The sequence below is a fragment of the Phaethon lepturus genome, unplaced genomic scaffold (assembly GCF_000687285.1).
Source record: "Phaethon lepturus isolate BGI_N335 unplaced genomic scaffold, ASM68728v1 scaffold37270, whole genome shotgun sequence".
Classification (NCBI taxonomy): domain Eukaryota; kingdom Metazoa; phylum Chordata; class Aves; order Phaethontiformes; family Phaethontidae; genus Phaethon; species Phaethon lepturus.
Window position 1 is genome coordinate 2,222 of NW_010514692.1, and position 22,056 is coordinate 24,277.

The 22,056-nt window shown below is 55.6% G+C and overlaps 1 protein-coding gene across 1 annotated transcript; it reads left to right on the forward strand.

Moving 5' to 3' along the window:
• Positions 1-904: 904 nt before the first annotated feature.
• Positions 905-19,710, forward strand: KIAA0226 (KIAA0226 ortholog). Its single transcript, XM_010293734.1, has 21 exons — positions 905-1,056; positions 3,404-3,487; positions 4,435-4,594; positions 4,770-4,876; positions 5,451-5,591; positions 5,810-5,966; positions 6,205-6,753; positions 7,325-7,369; positions 9,271-9,366; positions 9,540-9,655; positions 10,144-10,345; positions 10,796-10,897; positions 14,449-14,509; positions 15,496-15,622; positions 15,977-16,122; positions 16,484-16,548; positions 17,130-17,368; positions 17,769-17,830; positions 18,031-18,184; positions 18,571-18,664; positions 19,547-19,710. The coding sequence occupies exons 1-21, from the start codon at positions 1,018-1,020 to the stop codon at positions 19,708-19,710; spliced, it is 2,910 nt and encodes a 969-aa protein (XP_010292036.1). The 5' UTR covers positions 905-1,017.
• The last annotated feature ends 2,346 nt before the right edge of the window (positions 19,711-22,056 follow it).

Below are 22,056 nucleotides of genomic sequence, written 5' to 3' on the forward strand. Positions count from 1 at the left end.
CATTCTAAGCTGTCACCCCCAGTGCTTTTGTTACAAACCCTGCAGAGGCAATTTTTTTGGCATTTACACCCCCAAATATACCTTCCAACATTCCTGTTGCTTCTGAGAGAGTGGCTCCTATCTGAATACATGTTTCTGACAGCTGCTGTTCCTCTGGCAGCACTGTCAAGCAGCTTGAGCGGGGACCTCAGTCATCCAAAGCTTCCTTCCCCAAAGTTGCTTTTGCATAGGCAAATGACGTTACCTCTGTCGCACTGTCGCTCCCGTTTTATATGAAAGTCAGCTCGCGCCTACAGCAGCTCTGGGGCCAGAGAGCAGCTGTCCAGGTGGAGATGCAGATGAAGGGTGACTGAACTTGTGGCATGGAGCATCTCTGCGTCCTGATGGTGCTGGGGTGTGCGGTGCGCGTTGCGCGGGGAGTGCTGCTCTCTGTTAATGCGGGTGCAGCGCGGCCACTGTCTGTTAGATGTGGTGGACATTGTGCCGTTGCCTTACAACTGCTGTACTCCTGATGGGCTGCTGCTTTCAACAGTCTCTGACAGAGCATCTGAGTGAAGCAAGCAAGAGGCTGGCTGGGAAAACGTCCTCCAGCTTTGTTGGCCCATACTAAGCAAGTGTTATATTGCGGGAGCCAAAAGTCTTTGTTCTGGCTGTCTCCTGAGACCACATTGGTGGTGGCTACCAGTCATGACAAGCATCATTACGATAGGGCCTCTTGTCCACAAACCATGCACGGGAGACCATAGGTAGGTGTAAAGTCCTTTAGCTCACCTTTGCTAGCTTCCGGACCACCGAAGGTTTCAACCTTATCAGAGTCTCCTTGGAGAGAGTACAGTACCATGGTCCTGTTGTGAAACTCCTCTTACTGTACATCGGATACAACCTGCTGTGTTCTTTTGCAGGAAGGAGCATTGGAAGCTGCTAGGCAACCTGAAGACCACAGTGGAAGGCTTGGTGTCCACCAGCAACCCAAACGTCTGGTCCAAGTATGGCGGTTTAGAACGGCTCTGCAGAGACATGCACAGCATCCTCTACCATGGGCTCATCCACGACAAGGTAGGGATCTGTCCTGCCAGCACTGCTGTCTGTCTGTAGCAGCTTTGGTGCCTGTCATGAGCAGGTGGGACAGTCCTGTCTGCCTGCAGCTTGCTTCAGTGCTTGTAGCATGGCGTGGGTGCAACACCTGTAGCAGTGTGGGAAATGATCGAAGCAGGGACTGAGCCTGCCTGGCAAGTGCTGTGGTTGTCGGAAGGACCTGGGTGCGTGTTTTTACTCTCTCATCCACCTTGACATGGTTGTTCTAAGAACCCGAGCCCCCCATGCTGAGGCCAGCCCCTCTCTCCGTTCTTTCTGCTGCAGCCAAGCAATAAAGCTGCATTTGCAATGAGTCAGCCTGGTATCATGTGCACTTGGACAACTCCACAGCAAGGTCTCGCAAGAGAAACCTCGCATCTTTACCGTTTCTGGTTAGTTGTGTTAATAAAAGGAGCTGGCAGCCAAATCCGCACTCTGCGTGAATGGGATCTCTCTTTCCAGGCTCTTGTCATGCCTGGCAGTTGCTCACCCAGATGTTCCTCCTTCCATGGCTGCCTGGAAGATTCCTCCTTTCCACTTGTGTGCACAGGCATGAAGATCTCCCTTTCAGCTTGCAATTACCACCACAATTAATTTACAATGGAAAGTTGGAGCAAGTCTGCAGGGCATGCCTGGGGACAGGCTTCTCATCGAGCCATGCGCGGAAGCGAGCGATGCAGAGGAGCCCCAGGCAGCTTGCATGGGCCAGCTGGGTCCAGGAGCAGGAAAACTGCACCTATGCGATGCTGCACCCGAGCTGATAGGTCCCCAGGAAGAGCCAGGCTGGCAGGTCGTCCCAGCTTTACTCCCTGGATTTATTAAGCTTGCAGTCAGCACTCGTTATGGTGCTGCTCTGCTCCCGTTAGTCCCCCGTGACATGGACCAGGGGTCTTCTTTGGGAGATCCGCAGAGAGAGAAGCTACCTTTTACATGTGAGGAGTGCAGTGCTCCCCGCGGAGAGGCGTGCTATTCATAGGCTTCAGGAAGTGAGATTGAAACGATTTACACTTGTCTGCCTATTGGTAACAGTTCATGCCAGACCTGCAAAGCAGGACGGTGTGTTGCCTTCCTCGCTGCTTTTACTACAGACAAAGGCAGCTCTTTTACTTAGAAACGTCTCCCGTGCTTGGACACGTGTGACACCAATCTATAAGAGCTAGAAAGGGAGGCCCATAAAAATACAGCTTCCTAACAGTGGTTTTCTCATAGTTGCTCCAGTGAAACATTTCCTTTTGCTTATATTTTCTCATCAGCTTTCTTCCTACAACTGGGTATCAATAAATAAAAATGTGAAAAAAATCTATATATACATGTTAAGGGAACTAGGGTAAGAGGTTTTTAAACTTTTGAGTGAATTTTATTTATTTGCCCAGAAAACCTCAATTCAGTCTAGAAGACTAAAATTGCTATGTTAGTTCTCTAGTCTTAACCCCCCACCCCCAACTAAATAAACCACAAAACAGAACCCATTCCTCTGATGCTTGTGAAAGAGGAAATAGAGATGGCAGAAAAAATAATCAGCCTTTTGGTGAAGAGAGAATTTTTGGGGCTGTGTTTACACCCAATAGGGTTGTGAGAAAAACAGCAACTTTGCTGCAGTTCCTCTTTAATGGGCAGAATAACTAAGAACAAAACAACTCGTTGTCTGAACAAAGCTGAGGCAAACAGCAACAAAGAGTTGATAGAAATGCAACGCCGAATTTCTTACCTGGGGTGCTCAGCTGTGCTGGTGTCCTCGGTGGTGGCTTGCATCAGAAGACAGTGATGGTTGCTGGTTTTGCTGGGATGTGTTTCCATGTTGCCCTTCGTGTTCTCTCACTGAGGTCTGACTCTGCAGTGCTGAGGTATCAGGACTCTCCTCCAGGTCCTGTTTTGGCAGGAAGGGGAACAGTGATGTGGGAACTCGGTCAACCTTGAACTTGGCAGACCCGTGGTTGGCCTTTAGGATCATTATTGCACTGCAGCAGGGATCTGAGCCCTTCGGCACCATGTCCTGTCCCTGTCCCAAGACCTCTCCTGTCTCCACAGTATGAGGGACTGGGATCTTACCCAGTGGGAAGAAGCTCAGGAGATCTGTTGCCTGGTCTCTTGTGGGCTGACCACAACCAAGAGTTCACTGTGGGAGGGGCAGTAGACAACTTATCTACATCAAGCCAGTGCTTTTTCACTTGATCTCTCCTCTGTAAAGCAGTGCTGTTCTTCCTCTATTTTCTGGCCCATCTTGGCAGGTTTAGGGTCTGTCATCTCATGGTAGCGTGGGGCTAACGGGGGATGTTGTCATTTAACTGGGACTTGGGTGGTGGTATCTAACGGTGCCTGTCTCGGGCAGGTGTGCTGCAGACAGAAGGATTACTGGCAGTTCGTGAAGGACATTCGCTGGCTGAGTCCCAGCTCTGCTCATCACCTGGAGAAGGTGGGTTCTGGTGGGGTGGCCTTGTGTGCCCAGCAGGGAGGGGAGAGGGCAGCTGGGCCGTGAGCCTCACTGGTGGGATAGCGGCACCTTGGCCGTTGGCCTGCCGTGGGTAAAGCGGCTCCACGGCTTGTGGAGGCTGAAGCAGTCGTGTGTTTGTGTACAAGCCTCATCCCAGGAACTCGGCATGGCTTGGGCTGAGACAATCGGCTGCTTATTTCTCCCAGGCCAGTCTCCAGCTCGGCTCGGCTGGGGGCAGCGGGCATCACCAAGGGAACCGGCACAAGTGGCACTTGTGTGCGTGCAGGGGTGATTCACGCGTCTGTGCAAACCTCTAAAGGTCTGGCCTGTCCCATTTATGGGTTGTGTCTTGAACCATGCATTTGGTTCTCCTGTTCCTGGCGTGTGCTGACCGCTGGTGCATGGGGATGCTCTTGGCACTCAGCTGCCCTGTGCCAACACCCGTGGCCCCCAACATGGCCGAGCGCAAGCGGCTGACCACTGGTGGTCCCTATGGCCAGCCCACTGCTGGAGGGTCATGCGGTGTGATTCCAGTCCAGCTCTTCAAGCTGCCGCAGCTCAGGTATTCAGCTTCCCCAGTTAACGTGTTGGCAAGAACGTGACCGTCGCCGTCGGGGTCAGGTTGGATGTGGGAGTGTCGGGTCCCTCCAGGTCAGGGCCAAGGCACACAGGTGGGAGAGTGTGCAGGAGAAATTCATACTGCTGGTGGCTGTCGGAGGACTTTGGTCACTGGCTGACCTTTGAAGTGTTGTTCCTCCCCAGTGCTTTTGCCTCCCTGGTGGCTGGGGAGCTGCTGGGATGTATCCTCCTTCCTGCCGACGGTGACTGGTGCTGGAAAGTTGCCATTACTGGGGGGAAACCAAAACCATGTGGTGGAACAACCCCTGCTCCCCCACTTGCCGTAACCCGGACCTGGCGTCTCTTTCCAGTTCATCAGCCTGCAGGAGAGCGGCCGGCGCGACCCAGAGGGCCCGGGGGACCAGGCCATCGCGCAGCTGTGGCTGCAGCACAGCCTGCAGTGCCACTGCCTGTCGGCACAGCTGAGACCGCTCCTGGGGAACCGGCAGTACATCAGGAAATTCTACGCCGGTAAAGAGAAACGGGCCTTTTCCTTCTTCCTACGAAAATATCTAGCTGGTGGCATTTCCAAGCCATGGCGGGGAGCGGGGGGTGCGGCAGAAAGGGTGGTTTGCATGTGAGCAACCGGCGCTGTCAAACCACGCCGGTGAGAGGGACCCCCCGAGCAGCAGTTTTCTCTCCTCAGACACTGCCTTCCTGCTCAGTGACGCCCACGTCACGGCCATGCTGCAGTGCCTGGAGGCTGTCGAGCAGAACAACCCCAGGCTTCTGGCTCAGATCGACACCTCCATGGTGAGTTGAGGTCCTGGCTTTTCCATCTTGCTTTCTCTAGATGCTGGCTGGCTGCAGCTGCTCGTGCGAGGTCTCATTCAGGGCACATGGAGCCCTTGGACAAGGGGGTGGACTTGGCAGTAGCAAAAGGCTCTCCAAGAGGGAAGGAGAGCAGTCAACTGGTCCCTGCGCTGCCTGCGTGAGCCTGGCAGGGGCTGGGGTGGGGGGGATGGCTGTGTGGAGCCTCTGGTGAGGCACCTTGGTTCTGACTGGCATCAAGGATTTGAGTATGAGGACCTGAGGACTGGTTCCATCTAAGAGATACCTCTAAAGCTGTCTCCAGCAGTCCCAGGCTTTGGGGCTTGCAAGCAGAGCTGCCCAGTCATGAGGGACAGCCACCCCCAGAGGAGATGGGCAGTACCCTAGGACACCGGGGTGCCCAATCCTGCTGGTGATGCCAGTGACCCTCCCATGCAGCCCCGCGGCAGTGGACTCCTCCCCAGAGGAGGGGAACAGCGTCTGCTTTCTTTGCACAGAGGTTCCCAGAGGAAGGCAATTAATGAGGCTTCGTTAAATGGGGACTGTGTTCTTTCAGCTGGCCGGCACGTCACTGCCATCCCTGTGCGCGTCAGGTCCTTCTGCTGGGACAAGAGAGGCGTGTGACCATGATGCTGAAGGACACAAGAGCCGTCTGCCTGGTGCGCTGGGCTGCCTGGATCATTTCACTGAGAGCCTGGTAATTTCCCAACGGGAACCTGCTGTGTAGCTGCCAACAAAGAGCCGCTTCCCTTCTGTGCTGCCGCGTTTTTCCCTCCCCATCCTCCTGCCCCCAGGGCTGCAGCATCCTTTACTGGCTGGTGACCAGGCGCTCCCAGGTCGATTCCTTTCCGTTGCTGCTCCTTTGACGTGTAGCCCCATAAATGCTGATATATTCATGAAGCCACCTCTCTTCAGCTTACCCAGAGGAGTGACGGTCTGCCTCCGGTGACCAAGAGTCAGAGCCTGACTGCCCTCCCCGCGTCCCCGTATGTCCCTGCTGCAGGCTGCACGCAGCAGCGCTGCTTTGGGTCCTTCTCCAGCCTCCACCATCCAGCCTCCTGTGGCTTCTCAGGTAACAAAGGTGGACTGGGAAGCTCAGAATAGACCCAGAAAAGTCTTTGCCTTTTTTTTTCTGCTTTTGGATTCCTTGTGGTAGATGGGTGCGAGAAGATCTCTGCCCACAGTGGGAGGGACATCCCTGGCCTTTGCCCACAGTGGGTGGGCATGCCGGTGTGAAGCCACAAGTTTATTGCCATAGGGTGGACTGCTTGTACCAGCGTGTGTGACATCCTGCTCCTGCCTCTGCCCAGACAGGAGACCAGCGAGCTCTTCCACCAGCTCCAGTGCCAGCCAGCCCCAGGAGCACTGCCCGTCCACCCGGTCATCCTCTTTCAGCGACAGCAGGTCACCTCTGGAGCAGCCCGGCTCTGTCACCCGATTCCACAACCCCTCACCCAAAGACCCCTTCTCTCCAGCCAGCGAGATGAGCTCCAGCACCACCAGCCAGAGCGAGGACACTTGGACGGGGAGTCAGGATGATCCGCAGAGCGATGTGAACGATGGGCCGGAGTACCTGGCCATCGGGAACTTGGGGCGCCGGGGCCGGGCATGCAGCAGCGCCAGCACCAACAGCACCAAGAGCAGTAGCTCCAAACTCTTCTCCTCCAGCAGCTCCCAGAAGCTGGACTCGGTCCCATCCCTGGGGGAGCAGGGGGCAAGTGGAGTTGGAAGCAGGGGCCTGAGCGTGTTGCGCCGGTCCAGCTTCTCAGAGGGACAGTCAGCAGCTCCACAGGGCATCCTCAAGAAGAGCCACGTGCGCTCGCACTCCGATACCAATGTGGCTTCGGGGAAGTTGCACGGTAATGGGGCAGCTTTTCTGGGATGGCTTTGGGGAGTCCCTGGTACCGGGAGGCTGATGCTGGCCACTCCTTTGACTCCATGGATCAGGTTGGGGAGGGGGACGGTGGACAAGTGGTTGGGAAATTTGGTCCTTGCCCCTAGCTTTCCTGCTCCACACTGGAGTGATGGGCTGACATCTTGCTTCCCAGAGTGTCCTGGGCTGGTCTGTTATTGGTATTGGCAGCTTTTACCAAAAACTTAGAAAATGGCAGCAATGCTGTGGCATTAGCTGCCCTGCTTCCCCACTGGCCTTGCCCAGCTGGGGCGTGGGGCCATGACAGGGCAACTGGGCTGGGGCTTGGGCTCATCCTACTGGTAGGATGTCATCCTACTGGTAACCTGCTGGATCCTCCTGTGCTCTTGAATGGGTGAATGCATGGTGGGGAGGAGCAGGATGTGAGGGGACAACCAGTTTGTGGGAGTATGCCCCACCAGTGCTGCCTTCATGGGAGAAGTGGAGGTCTTTGAATAGTAACCAATCTGTCTCTGTTTTCTCTCCCTTAATGCTGCCCTCCTCCTCTGTCTGCCCAGGAGGCCTCAGGGATATCACCATTATAATAGAAGATCCAGTGGCAGGTTTGGGAGCCAGTGTAACAGCCCTTCATTAGTGATCATTGCATCAAGTTCAGGATTTCCATCAATCCATTAGTGTCCATTTAGAACACAAAAAAAATTATTTCTTTCCTGTGTCCCAGCTGGTGCTTTGAAGGGTGGTCTGGTTTATGCATGCAACTTGACTGAAGATCCCAGCTTGTTTTTTGGGAGCAGTGGACTAGACCCAGAAGGGCGCCTGGCTCCCCTGCATGACATTAGGGAGTGCTGGCCACCGAGTCCCTGAGCTGCATCCCCTGCCTTTCCCTCCACCCCACTGCCTCAGGAGCCAGGAGAGGTTTCATCTCTCACTTAGTGAATAAGGGCTGGCAGCTAAGGTGTGGCCTTGAACGTCTTATTTTTCCTTTCATTTAGTGGATGGGGAGGTTTGATGTTGACTGAGTTCAGCCGCGTCCCAGCCAGCTGTGCTTGCACCCACAGCCAGGACTCCCAGGTGCTCTTCTGGGCTCGGGGCAGGTTTCCTCCCAGCAGAGGTGCTGGGGTGCTGCCATCCCTTTGCCTCACATGCAGAAAGAGTCAGCAGCTCAAAAAAAATAGGCTGTTTTCTTTTGCATCTGTTGAACCGGCACTGGGTTTGTCGAGCTTACATCTGGGTGCTGAGGGTTCTGTAGCTGGGAAGGCTCCTTCCTGGAGGTGGTGGATGTTCAGACAGATGTGTCCAGCCCTTTGTCCTGCTCCAGCAGAGGATGCTTTACCCTTCATCAGTAGGCTCTGTTGTTATGTGGCAAACCCTAGGCTGGTGATCACAAGGTGGTTTTTGTGCTGGTTTTCAGCAGGGTTGAGGTGGCTGCAGGATACCCTGTTCCGTGCTGCAGCGGTTAGCTGTGAGAGCCTCCCACCCCAACAGGTCTCCTTTGTTACCCAGCCTGTGGGGCGGCGTGGTCCCAAGCCCCATCCTGGTGGCTACTGCTCTGTGGTCTTTTCAGGGAGATGCTGGTGTTGGTGGGCTTGGGAGCCTCCAGCAACATCAGGGTTATGGCATGAAGCCAGGAGCAGAGAGGAGTAGGAGGTGCAGAGGATGGGGTTCCCCTCCTGTTCTTGGGATGTCGGGATGTCAGCTGGCACCTGCCCTGTGTCCACACCTGTGTGCTCCTGTCCTGCTCCAGTCGGGATATTTTCAGTCTCCTTCATCAGTCCTCCAGTCACCCAGCTGCTCCATCTGGGTGCTCCCTGGGGCCGTGGCTTTCCGTAGAGCACCAGCCGTTGTTGATCTCCGGTCAGGGCAGCTCCTGGCAGTATCCGCCAGCTCAGCCTGGCAGGGACTTGCACCACGGTGCGTGCATGGGGCAGAGCCCTGCCCACAGCCTGTGTAGGTCACCTTGAGCACTGCAGCCCAGGCTCCGGGTTTGTGTGCAGGGAACCTTGGCTTCTAATTGAACAAGAGCATGTCCTTCAGATGCCTGCTTCCACTGTTGTCCAGGCTGCTTTGCAGGGCTGGGAGCACCACAGATCCCTCAGCTGCTCAGGTTTCCCCTTGTCTCCTGCCTCTCTGCCCTGGAGGATAACTTTTCCCTTGGAGATGCTCCAGCAGGAAGACGGGGCTGGCAGAGGTGCTTGATGGAGGCTGTTAGGTCTCCCAGCTGTGCTAGGGGGTAAAGAGAGGAAGGCTCAGGACTCAACTGCTTCATGGCTCTCATGAGCTTCTCTCCTTTTTCCCCCTCTTCTCTCCTGCCTGAAATGCCCTTCTAGTTTTGTTCCCTCTTGGGCTTGCCCTTGGCCGTGTCACAGAGCAGGAAGATGTCCCTCCTTGCTTCCCATCCATTTGTGCCGGCCTGTGTGATGCTCAGCCCCTTTCATTTCACCCTGTGCAATGGCTGGGTGCCTCTGGGATGCTGATGTGTGCCTGGTGTCGTCTTCCCTTCCAGAGTCCCATGGTGATCCAGGCGGAGGGAGAGGGCCAGTCTCTGCTTCCACCCAGAGCAGTGAACTGAGCACATCCAGCTCCTTCTACATGGAGTACGGTGAGTGCAGCCAGCCTCAGCGGGGACGCTTGCTCCTGGTCAGGCTCCATCGGCTGCGGTGGCCTCAGCTTCTGGCCCCTGCTTGTGAGATGCTGGTTGGGCACTGGCAGGGCTTGTTAGCATGGGGATAGCAGCAGGTCCCTCCCTCATATATTTGTTTCTTGCTTTTCTAGACTCTGGCCAGTACCTGAGCTCAGGAGAAGGGATGTTCAGAAGACCCTCAGAAGGGCAGTCCCTCATCAGCTACCTCTCTGAGCAGGACTTTGGCAGCTGTGCAGATCTGGAGAAGGTGAGGGAGGCAGCAGTAGCCTGTGTGCATTGGAGAATGTATCTTACTGCAGGTTCAGTGATACTTCCCTCCGCAGGGAAGATAATCCCATAGTATTTCCTGCTATAGAGCTGTGCACAGAACTTCAAGGTTGAATTCCTCAGTGGTGTCTGACAGCCAGCATCTGCCCATGAAGCATGCACGCAGCAGCTTTGCCCTTTGTTAGGGCTCCTCAGGGACATGTGCTGACTCCCCGGAGTGGATGTGTTGCATATCCTCTTCGTAGGGTGCCCCTTGTGTTTTGTGAGTATTCTGGTGCCCAAGAAGGCTTTAGTTTCTAGGTCCTTGTAGAAGAGTCAGGTTTCATGGGGTTGGCAGGGGTTAAGGTCTTTCTACCACCTTCCATGAGTAATAAGCTCTTCCCTGTCACAGGTGGGGAAAAAGATTTTACCAAGTCTTCCTAGTTTCTCCATCGTACAGCCTTGAATGCTTTTGCTCTTGCCTTGCAGGAGAATGCCCACTTCAGCATCTCAGAGTCCCTGATCGCTGCCATTGAGCTGATGAAATGCAACATGATGAGCCGGCAGCTGGAGGAGGAGGAGGAAGACAGCGACAAGGAGATCCAGGAGCTTAAACAAAAGATTCGCATTCGGCGCCAGCAGATCCGCACTAGGCACCTGTTCCCTACCTGCCAGGAGATGGGCTCAGACAGTGGGTGATGTCTTTTGGGCTCATCAACTAGTGGGATGTGGGGATTCTGTCCATTGCCTGTCCTTATAGCATCCTGCCGTCCTGCCCATTCATGGGAAACAATCATACCGCTACCAAGGTGCTGCTCATTTCTGGGCTTCTCTTGTGCAAGTGCTGCTCTTGTATTATGCCCTTTCTCTTTGGCCTGGCCAAAAGAGATTTGTGAAGCTCTGTTGCTATTGAAGGCCATAATGGGACTGATACTGTACGTGAATAACACTTGTGCACTGCTGGTGCTGAGTTGTGGAATGTAATTTCATTTTGAACCCATTGTGTTTTCAAAACCCAAGTTTTCCTTGACCTCCATCCTTCCCTGCCCTGGCCATACCTAGCTATCAACTTCTCCCTTAGCTGTCAATGACCCTTCAGACCACTTCCATTGATGGCCTGGCTGTGTTGCATTTCTCCCAGGTCTTGTGGCGACAGACAGTGAGTCCCAGTTCAGCTCCCATGGCTCCATGAGGCTCTCTGACTCTGGCTCTGCAGAGGACGTGGAAGAGTATGAGATCCGAGGTAGGAGGGAATGGCTGCCTTGGCTTCTTGTGTAGAGAGAAACTTCTCCTTGGTGTGGTTGTGTTGAGGTCAGTCCTGCTGAAGAAGAGCATGTCCCTCTGGCCTTCAGGATGGCTTTTCCCAAACAAATGGCTGAATTCTGAGCATGAGCAGAGCAATGAGTTTCCCTCATGTGGTGGCATGACTTTCCTTCAAAATCTTCTGTAACTCTCTAGCATTCAGTGCCTCTGGCTAGTAGGTGGTTTCCATTTCATTGCCTGGTCCACAGAGTGGCTGTCACAGCTACAGAGAGATGGGAGAGTTGCCATCCTGCTCTCCTCCTCCCCAGGCAGAAGGAGCCATAGCTCTGCCCACTTGTCTCTTGGGTGGCAGTTGTGGGTGCTGGTCACATCCTGACCTGTAATACCTGTAGACTCTGCTCCTGGCAGCTTGGGTCTCTGAGCTTGTTGCCCACAGGAGACCTGTCTGGGTCCCTGTGTGTCCCTTTCCTTCAGAGCCTTGTTCATCCTCCAGGGTGGATGACTTATTTCTCAGCAGTACCTCCATCTCACTGACTTTAAAAAGAAGATGGAGCACCTCAGTCTCCAGCTATAAACTTTTTGTCTCTTGACTATTGACAGCAAAGCCCTCGTTTCAGTCTCTGAGGGATAGATTTTGGGCTCAGTTTTGAAGCCCATAGAGGGATGTGTGAATTCATTTCTGGGCTTCTCTTGTGCAAGTGCTGCTCTTGTATTATGCCCTTTCTCTTTGGCCTGGCCAAAGCACTGAAGTCAACTGTTTTGTCATCACCATGTTATACAGATGGTAACGATGGATCTAACCTGATTCAAATGTCCAAGAGCGGCCTCTCAGTGTCAATGGCTTCCTTGTTCTCAGGTAGTACCCCGCAGTGCTCCCTTGTGGCACGCGTGCGTGTGTGTGCAAGGTGTGTGTGTGTGTGCATGTGCACACTTCTCAGAAATCTGCCTGATTTGGGAACTGAACAGTATCATCAAGACGTCAGCAAGAAAAGCTGTGACAGGATGATATGGCAGGATGGAGCAGAGAGGAGGCAGAGGAGCTCTGCCGTGGGTTCCATCCCCCAGGGCATTGCCATGTGGTATTGTGGATATACCAAATGTGCCTGCTGTGGTGAAGACCTGTCTGGCCTGGGATAGGGCTCGGCAGGGAGATGGCACAGCTTTGTGGCTCTCTAGCTGCTGAAGGCTGAGCCTGGGCTGGATGAGAGTGGTGTCCTCTACAGTGTGGGACCAGATCTCCATCCCAGGTGCCTTGGGGAGCGTTATCCTGCTTGACTTGGCAGTGCTGGCGTGCCGTAGCTCTGATCTGAACCATGGCCAACACTTCCCATCCTGCTCAGACTTAACTTCGAGAAGAATCCTTCCAAAAAGAAGTCTTGGAGGGAGTAGTGAGAGCAGACAGGGCACAGGCAGTTTGTTCACCCTGGAGGCCCTGGGCACGGGGGTCACAGGCATCTAAGTCTTGCTTAGTGTTTTTATTGTTTGCAGTACTACTAGATAATCCTTCCGGTCTGCTGGTCGCATTTAAATAACCTTCGTGTGCTCCCTGTTTGCTTTAGCAATGGAGCAGCCTACATGGGCTGCTGCTGATCTCTCCTGTCAGACCTTCAGCACCAGCGCGTTGCTCCTGCCGGAGCTGCTGGTGTATAGAGCTTCCCCATCGGCCCTGCTGTGTTCTGTGTTCACAGCCCAGGGGTTTAATCCGGGGGCCTGAGGCTGGCATGTGGGGGCTGGAGTGATGTCCTTGGGTTTGGGGACTATCCCACCTGGTGAAAGCACAGGCAGCAGAGGCATTTTGGGCAGCTAACGGAAGGCTTTTGGGGAGTGTCTCCAGCTCAGGTTGGGGAGGGAGCAGTGGCTGGATCCCAGTGCTAGCCCCCACGGGAGCCCAGGGTCAGATTTGGCTCCCTTTGCCATCCCTGAGATGGGCAGTGCCTGAGCGTGCCGGCTCTGCCTCCCCATAATGCTTGACCCACACTGTGCTGCGTGTGCCCCACGGTTTGCTCGTGTTCGTTGTAGTCTAGGACCATGCGGCGCCTTCCTGCACAGAAGCGAAGGCACCAGAGCATGGTAGGTATATCTGGCTGGTGCCCTGTGTTGGTCGGGAGGCTATGTTTGCCTGAATTCCCCGTTTTCTGCAGCTAGAAGTCCATTTGCGCAGATTCCTTAGCATTAGGATGTTTTCCTGTGGCTGTTTCTAGCAATGGATGTCAAACAAGGAGGATCAAGCATCCATGCTGTAAATTTACGAGCGGGACTGGGACTTGCTCCCCTTGGTGCCAGGGCAGCCAAAAAAAGCCGACAGCCTGAGGAGAGGCTCTCTTCACTCAGCCGGGCTGCAACTCCCTGGGCCTCGGTGTGCGGGTGGTTGGTACCTGGCCAGGGTCGGATGGGCTCTCTGCGGGTCCGTGTAGCCGACTTGCTCGGCGTGGAGGGGCAGGGAAGTCGAGCTGTGCCTGCCCTAGCCAGGCTCTGGGTCACCGGCTCAGGGGCAGCTGCAAGCCTGTGTTTGGGGGTGGTGTGGTCGCTGCAGACCTTATTTCTAGAGCTCCCCAGAGGTGTAAAAAAGGAGACCTGCTGGGCTGAAGGTTGTGGCATTGGCCTCTTTTCTGTCCTGACCCGTAGTACTTTCTCCTCACACGCCCGTCTTCCTTTTTCTGGGAGTCTGTAACAAAGCAGGGTTTCTGCCTGCTTCTGCCCACCTCGTGCTGCTGGAAGAGCCTCCCATCCCAGGGTCCTTCTGCCGTTCAGATGAATTCCTTGTTTGGGGTTTAATGGTAAAACCTGCCGGAGTGAAAGAAAGAGATGAGTGATGAAGGTACCACTGGGTACTGCCTGGTACCCAAGGCTGGCACCAAGCAGGGATGTGGGACAGCCCAGGGCTGTTGGGGAGCTGGTGGAGGGAGCAGGACCCCAGTGTCCTGCACCTCGTCTTGGACCCCTCTCTCCTCGGGAGATGGGTCTGTGGCCTCTGCAGAGGGCTGGCCGCTGCAGCTGCCGGCCCACTCTCTGCATGGATGCTGACATGTCTCTGGAGTGCTGGGCTTAGGCTGGCAGCCCCGGCTGTGCAGTCGCTGACGAGCTGTGGCATGGCCACCGTCTGATCTTACAGGTTGTGGTCAAGTAGAGAGAGGGCTCTTGCATCCCATTGCTAATCCTTTGCAGCATCTATACTGCATGTAGAGAGCTACTAAACCTTCTTGCTGACCTTGCTGTCCTGCCCTCCTAACTGCTGTGAGCGTACTGTTTCAGGTCGTGTCACCGCTAGGACTTGGTGTGTGACCTATACCCACAGCCACTTGTCTCCCCGAAGCCCCACGCTCACTGTTTTCACAGCACCCCGCCATGTCCTTCCCTGTAACTCTGACAGGTGACTGATTAGGCTGCACCTCTCCTTGCTGCTCCGTGCCACTGGTAGAAGTTCATGTGCTTTTGAACAGCTTGATGAGTTTTACAGTGAAGCTTTGGTTTGAAATGAGTGTATCCCCCTGCCCTGTTCCATCTCCTCCAACTTGTCCCTTTGTAATTCAGATGCTGACATCAAGAGGAACCCAGACTCCAGCAGGAAGTCCTTTCTCTCCTCAGAGTCCATGTACGTCTTCAACTCATGGCGAGACATCTTGGTACCGAGTTCCCCTTCCTGCCCAATTCTGCTCTTCCACATGCATCAGCTGCTGTTTTGCACTGGAGTGGACATCCCTCCAGCTGGGTCCTAGTCTTAAATTTGGGAAGCAGCACCTGGGATGATCTGGATCATTCACATGTTACATGAGCATGAGGTAGATAGGATGTGGACTGGTGTCAGGAGAGATCCCCATACCTCATAGTAGGTAAGAGGCTGGCGAGAGGACCGGGCACATCCTGGAGCATCTGGACTGGCTGCTGGCTCTGAGCTCCCCTGCGTCCCCCCTCTCAGCTGGGATGGCCTCCTGGACTACGTGGTGCTGCCACCTTCTCTCCCACCCTCGCGGCTGTGGTGTGGCCCTGAGGTGGAACCGCTGGCACCCAGCAGTGCTCACAGACTCTCTGTGCAGTGCAGCAGCAGCTTAGACATGAAGTGCTCAGTCCTTTCCCGGTACTGCCCTGGGGTGGAGAGGTGGGGGCTGTGGGGAGGTGAATCACAGCCTGTTTTAAGCACAGCTCTGTGTTAACGCTCTGAAAACAAAACCTCTTTGGGATGTGGGGACCCCTCTGCTCATTGGGTGAGATACAAACTGTGTCTGTGCCTGGCAGCTTCTTGGGTAGGTTTGTACTGGGACGGCAGTTACTTCTGGCTCGTACAGACACTGGCTTTCACTTTGCAGCTTCCCCTGCATACGGGCACAGGTTTTGTTAAGTAAGATATGTTTTGCTTGCCTTTATAAAGAGTTGGTGTTGTGCCATTAGCCAGCTTTGCCTGGAGGCAGCTGCAAAGACAGAAATCCATCACGTGTATCGATTCTAAGCCTGTGTAGCAGTGCAGAAATAAGGTACTAGAGATGAAGGGAGCATTTTCAGCTTGAGCTGGGACCAGCATCAGGGCTTGTGAAGAGGGCACAGCTGTGAGACCTGGTACTAACCACTCTGTTTGCTGTCTAGATCCCACTCCTTCCTCAATTCCAACTCGGCGGAGGCCGTGGCCATGGGCTTGCTGAAGCAGTTTGAGGGCATGCAGCTCCCGGCCGCCTCTGAATTGGAGTGGCTGGGGGCCCCGAAAGGTAGGGGTGTGAGTCCCCAGTCACCGATCGCATTTGATCACTCTTCCCTGAACCCCCGGCTTCAGCCCACTGCCCAGGGGCTTTGCTAGTCCTGGTGATCCTTTTGTGGAGCTGGAGGAGGGATGTTGTCTGGGCTCTGGAGATGGGTGCAGCCGAGTGGGGCTCTGCCACCAGAGCCTCCTACAGCAGAGTGCCCGGATCCCCAGGGACATCCCTTCTCCAGCCCCTATTCAGCTGGAGCAGCAGCTCGGTGCCTGGCAGTTTTCCAGAGGACTGCAGTTGCAGGCTTCTGGCAAAGCAGCCAGGTGCATTGCCTTTGCAGTACCGGGCAGGGATCTGACCCTCTTGCCTGCCTCTCCCAGCTCTTGCCCATCCCCAACTCTCTGCCCATCTCTCCCGACGACGGAGAACACGCCGACATCTACAAGCTGAGGATTCGGGTGCGTGGAAACCTGGAGTGGGCCCCACCACGACCGCAGATCATCTTCAATGTTCACCCAGCCCCAACGTAAGGACCCGTGCGGGCGAGGGCTCTCCAGGGACCTGCCCTTTCCAACCTTTTTCCATCAACACCAAGGTTGATAGTCCTTTCCTTCCTGCTTGGCTGCCAGGGCTTCCCAGCCCTGAGCCTGGTAAATCCATGGTGGTCACCACCGGCAGCTAGTGCTGTGAGATGGAGCCAGTGCCTGCGGTCGGTGCCTTTGGTGTGCACCAGGGCACAACAAGGCTTTTCCCCTTGGCTTTGTGTCCACGCTAAGTGGCACAGCATGTGGCCACCTCTGCCACCCAGCCCTGTGCAAGTGCCTGTCCTCTGGTGCCAGGTGCTGTCAGGGCTGGACTCAGGCGAGTCATCTTCTGTCTCTGGGCAGGAGGAAGGTGGCCGTGGCCAAGCAGAATTACCGGTGTGCAGGCTGTGGCATCCGGACTGATCCCGGTGAGTGCTAGGACCCTGACCCATAGCTGGAGAGCAGGGAAGAACCAGTCAACAAGTGGGAGAATGCAGAGTGGGTGGGTGGTGGCAGAGCTCAGTACAAGGTCATTGCGGAGACGGTGCGCTGCCTTTGCCAGCTCTGCCTGCACGTCGGTGCGCACCACCTGCGCAGGAGTCTCCTTCCCCAGAAGGTCACGGGGCTGGTGGAGGCAAAAAGCAGCCAGCCTGCCCTTCAGAGGGTGTTTCAGATGTTGCCTCTTCTAAGGCAAAGTCATCTGTTGGGGTCCTAAAGCTCCCAGCAAGTTCTGCGGTGGGTACAGCTCCAGAGCTCTGTGACCAGCCGTCTGTCCTGAATGCATAGGTAGATGTGGCTGCATGGAGGGACCAGACTCTGGTCCCAAAGGCTTTTGCAGTTGGCAGGGGTGCTTGCAGATGCCAGTGTTGAGCACTCTGAGGCTGGAGGAGGTACTGGCAAGGCAGACTGCCTTGCTTGTTGGAAATGCTGAGCAACGCTGGGAGTCCGCTCTGTGGTTGTGCAGAGCCCGTGCCTCGGCTGACTTCTCTGTCTGCCTGGGTTTGGCCAGATTACATCAAGCGGCTGCGGTACTGTGAGTACCTGGGGAAGTATTTCTGCCAGTGCTGCCACGAGAACGCCCAGACAATTATCCCCAGCCGCATCCTGCGCAAGTGGGACTTCAGCAAGTATTATGTGAGCAACTTCTCCAAAGACTTGCTGAGCAAGATCTGGAGTGACCCGCTCTTCAACGTGCAGGATATCAATCCTGCCCTGTACCGGAAGGTGAAGTCTCTCAACCAAGTGTGGGTAAGACCCTTTCCACGCCTTCCTGAGTGGGGTTTGGGTGAGGTGGGTGGCTGCCAATTGTACACTGTATTCCAGGGAAGCTGGGTAGAAGCGGGTATTTCTGTTTTTGAGGCTTAAAACCCAGCACTGTGGGTTTCCATTCACATCTTGTTCTTTGACCAGTAACGTAGGCATCTCAAAAGGAATTTCTGCCTGGTGTCCAGCTGGGCTTTGGTTTACCTCCTAGAGCACATGACGATGGTTGTGCTCACTTTGTCTTGCGTGGTGTAAACACTTTGGTAGCAGGGGAGCAGGAGCTGAGGAGCAGCAGTTGTTTCACCAGCACAGGAAACAGAGCAGACATGCTTGGCCAAGGACCATGCTCTGTTTACTGATTCTCTTGTCCCCCATTCCTCTCCAGCTGCTGCGAATCCAGCTTTTCCACATGAAGAACATGTTTAAGACCTGCCGGCTAGCTAAAGAGTGAGTCGTGGGCTGTGAGATGAAGCTGTTTTGCTGTCCTGGATCTGCCCCGTGGCAATTTCCACTGGGGATCTGTGCAGACTGTGCAGTGAGCAATGGGGGGAGAGGGGAGTGGAGGGCGAGAGAAAGCAGAAGCAGTGGTTAGAGGGGGCTTAAGTGGAGTCGCTTTGCTCTGAGCTCTGGTTTCTCTGTCCTTGTAGCCTCCTGGACTCCTTCGATGCGGTGCCTGGCCACTTGACGGAGGATTTGCACCTCTACTCGCTGAGCGACCTCAGTGCCACGAAGAAGGGGGACCTGGTGCCTCGCTTGATGGAGCTCCTGAAGGCAGGCAGCCTGCACGTTGAGAAGTGCATGGTAAGGCCTCTTCGCCGGCAGCCTGCACGGCTCCGCACCCTCGGGAGCACCCTTTGGAGCAGGCTTTGCTGCAAAGATAACTGATGGGGAGGCCTTTGACGTGCAGGGCAGCTACTAAATTAACTGATTCAATGCTAACTGCTCCTGCCTGCTCCACAAAGCTCCTACCCAGCACATACGGGACGTTTCTTACCCCATTTTGGCTCTCCCCCACCCCTGACACGTGTTGATTCTGCCTTGCTGTGCTCCGTGCTGGGGAAGGGCTGTCCCATACGGTTAGAGCCAGGCACCGTGTCCTCCTCTCCGGCTCCTCTCTACCTCCTGCCTTGCTTGCTGGGGAGATGAGGAGCATTTAGCTGCTTTTTCCTCACCTTTTCTCCTTCCAGCTGTGCCAAGCTAAAGGCTTCATCTGCGAGTTCTGCCAGAATGAGGGCGACATCATCTTCCCCTTTGAGCTCAACAAGTGCAGGACATGTGAAGGTGAGATGCTGGCGAGAAACAGGGAGGGGACAGACCCCGGGGCCACCAAGGTCTGCCTCCAGTTTGAGTGGCATTTGTGCTGGCGAGAGGTACAGAGGCAGCCAGAGCAGAGTGCCTCAGTGCATGGCCCGTGTCTCTGCACCACATTATCACAGCGGCAGATCAGCATTATAACGGTGTTTGGCTAGAGCCGCCGGTGCGGCCGAGCGGGTCAGTCCCTCCCTGACCATGCTGTGTGCTGCCTGCCCCGGCGGCAGCGGGCAGTCTGGGAGCCCTGGCTTCCCTTCTGCTGTGGTTACAGGACAGGCTGCAGGCTGCATGCAGCTTCCCTTCCCAGCTTGGATGGCTGGAGCTGATCTTGAGAGGTAGAGCAGAGAAAGCCTGAAGGCTTTGTCTCTGTGCCCTTCCTGCCTGCCAAGAAATCCCCGGGCCCATTGAGGAGTCGTCCTCGATAGTGCCCAGCACTAATGGCCAAGCAGAGCTTGTCCCTGCAGCTTGGGACCAACCTCTGAACTGGCTGAAATGGCTCCTGACAACATGCAAACATTGGTTTGGCAGGCACAGTGCCAGAGGAGACTTGGGGCAGTCACTGTTTCCTTGGAGAATCGGGAAGGTTTGAGGAGGGACCTTGTGCAAAGCAGGAAACGTCCTGCCTGTGCTCCCAAAGGCTTTGCAAGCTGATGCAGGGACACTGCAGCGTGACTTCCTGCTGCTTCCAGAACGGTGCTGTACCCATGCTTCTGGTGCTTGTTCTGCCACAGCTTTGGTTTGAAATGTGCTCCTGGACGAGCCTGGAGCATCCCTCCCTGGGGTGTGGAGCATCGGGCAGTCTGTGCCAGTCTCTGCCAGCTCTCAGCCTTGCTCTCCCCCTTTCCCCTGTAGAGTGCAAAGCCTGCTACCACAAATCCTGCTTCAAATCCACCCGCTGTCCCCGCTGCAAGCGGCTTCAAGCCCGGAGAGAGCTGCTGGCCAAGCAGAGCATGGAGTCCTACGTCTCAGACTACGAAGACGAGCTGGAGCAGCCGGAGGCAGTGGCAGCCACATGAGCATGTTGCAGCAGAGGAGCAGATCGTGGGTTTATTTACACATGTGGCCTTCATCACCAGAGACTGAGCCACGCGGACTGGAGATGAGGAGGACCGTCAGGAGGCTTGGAGTGCTGTCTCAGGGGGATCTGTTTTCCTCCGTGCAGCAGTGCTGGGCTGGGGAAGGGGCATCTTCCATCGTCTGGGTCTGCTCCAGGTACCACTCTCACTCCCCGATGCCTTTGCTTGGGGAAAGGCGGCTGCTCCTGCCTGTCCTGCAGGCAGAACAGCGGCCTTTTCTGAGCAGTTGTTTACGCTGGATCAGGCAGGGCTGTGCTGCCAGTCCCCGTGCCCTGCTCCCCAGCAGGGTCAGCACTTTCTGCTCATCAGCTGGATACTAGGAAGCTCAGTCCACTTCTGCTCCTTGGAGAGGGGAATCAGCGCTCTGAGTCTTCTGATCCCCTGTCTGGGTGCCAGAGGGGTGTGTGCATTGAGGGAGGGTCGGGGTTTAGGGTAGGTTGTACATTTAACAGCTCCCTTTCTCAAATCTGGCTTGGACACTGCTGGAGAGCGGTTGCTCTCACTCCAGGATCAGAGTGGAGGAGGTGGCAGTGATGCAAATGCCAGGTTTCTGCCTCGCCTCACCGTGCCGTCTGTGCTGAGCTGCTTTCGTTCCCTCTGCCCGCAGCCCGTGCTGCAGAGGGGCATTGCCCGCGGAGCAGCCGCACAAGAGGACCAGTCCTGCCAGGCTTTTGGCAGATCCACGTGGATCCAGCCCTGCTTCCTTCTCATGCTGCCGGTCTGTCCTCCTGGGAGCACATATCCTCCTCTGAGGGTGACATGGGACCTCACCCTGGCACAGCACCAGGACCTGCTTTGCATGCAGCTGCCTTCTGCCCGAGACCTGTTGGGATGCGGGTGAAGGCTCAGCACCTCTGGCCGCATCCCCTCAGCCTCTGTCTCAGTTTCTTCTTTTAGGTTGGTTTTTGTTTTCTAATCTGCTGGATTTGGTTTTATTTTTTTAATGCGGTTGTTCGTGTTTTTAACTGTGTGTTCTCCCTCTCACGGAGGTGCTGCTTGAAATGCCTCTTTAGGGGGCCTGCGATCTGCTTGGGACTCACTGGTATAAAACCTCCAGGGCTGTCCTGCTCCTGGTTCCTCACCCCTGGATGGGGCTGGCGTTTGCCAGGTGTCCCCTTTTCCCAGCAGGTCTCCTGCTCCTCTTGGGAGAGGGGTCTCTGAGCTAGGCAGAGCCTCCAGGCTTCCCAGCGGCGGTGCAGCAGGGCGGCCGGACAGCCTATTCGCAACGGGGGGTGCACAGGGGAGAGGGGTGCTGCACAGGGTTGGTCCCTCGCTGATGCAGAGCTGCCTGCCACAACTGACAGCTCCGTGGGGTCAGACCCTGCCGCGCAGGGTGAGCTCTGTGCTCTGGGGCTACAGGTCAGTTGAGGAGGTGCCTCTGCATTGCAATGGGATGCTTTAGCCCATGGCACAGGTGGGCATCCAGCACCATCTTAGCATGGGTGGGATGGCGGGTGGCAGTGGGGTGTTTGGAAGGATGGTGTGGCTTGCGTATGTGCGAGAAGGGTATTGAGGGACTGGGGGAGCAATACACTGGCAGAAGGCATCTAGGGGCAACAGTTCTCGGGGCGCGTGCCCTGGCTTGAGGCCGGGTTGTGACTGCTCATGGGCTGTCCCTGTGCGGGGTTGCGGCTGGGACCAAGCGAGGTGGCAGCAGGGCTTGGCTGGGGAGGGTGGCTGCAAGCCTTGCTGCTGGGGACCGGGCTGCTGCACAGCAGCACCTCTCCCCTGCTCTGCAGCACCCTGGCAAAGCCAGGTCTAGCCCAGGAAAAGGGGTTCAGGTCCCCACTCGCTCCCCTGCAGTTTTTGCCTCCTCCGGTCTTGTTTCTGCTTGTTTTCCCCAGGGGAGCAGCTCTCTCCTGCTCGCTCTCTGTCTCTGCAAGCCCATGGGGCTGCCAGATGCTGATCTGCTTTGGTCTTGCCTGTCCCCAGCCCCAAGCCAAGCCCTCCTGCTACCACCCTCAGCAGCACACCTCCATCCACCCTGTTTTGTCTGAAGCACTTTAATGTCATGGGACAGCAGCTGAGAGCCTGCCTGCGTCCCTTTCTTAGAAGCACTGAGTACGTTTAGAGAAGAGGGAAGGGATTTTGGTTTATTTGTGGTTTTCACCTTCCGCCATGGACTTTGTCTGGAAGCAGCAGGACTTGCAAACCTGTCGGAGGTCTCCAGGGCAGGGTTGTGCCCAGCACTGACGCTGCTGCCCAGCACTGACTGCTACATGTAACCCTGGACTTGGCCAAGGCAGCGAGCTCTTTGTAAGGGAGAGCGAGGGGCTGCCCCGGCTG

What these genes read in the sequence shown, in the direction of transcription:
- KIAA0226 (XM_010293734.1), top strand. Translation starts at nt 1,018, where the DNA reads ATGCACAGCATCCTCTACCATGGGCTCATCCACGACAAG. An exon ending in AGCCTCCTGTGGCTTCTCAG is followed by an intron (nt 5,967 to 6,204) that starts GTAACAAAGGTG and finishes GCCTCTGCCCAG; the next exon opens with ACAGGAGACCAGCGAGCTCT. An exon ending in GGCTTCGGGGAAGTTGCACG is followed by an intron (nt 6,754 to 7,324) that starts GTAATGGGGCAG and finishes CTGTCTGCCCAG; the next exon opens with GAGGCCTCAGGGATATCACC.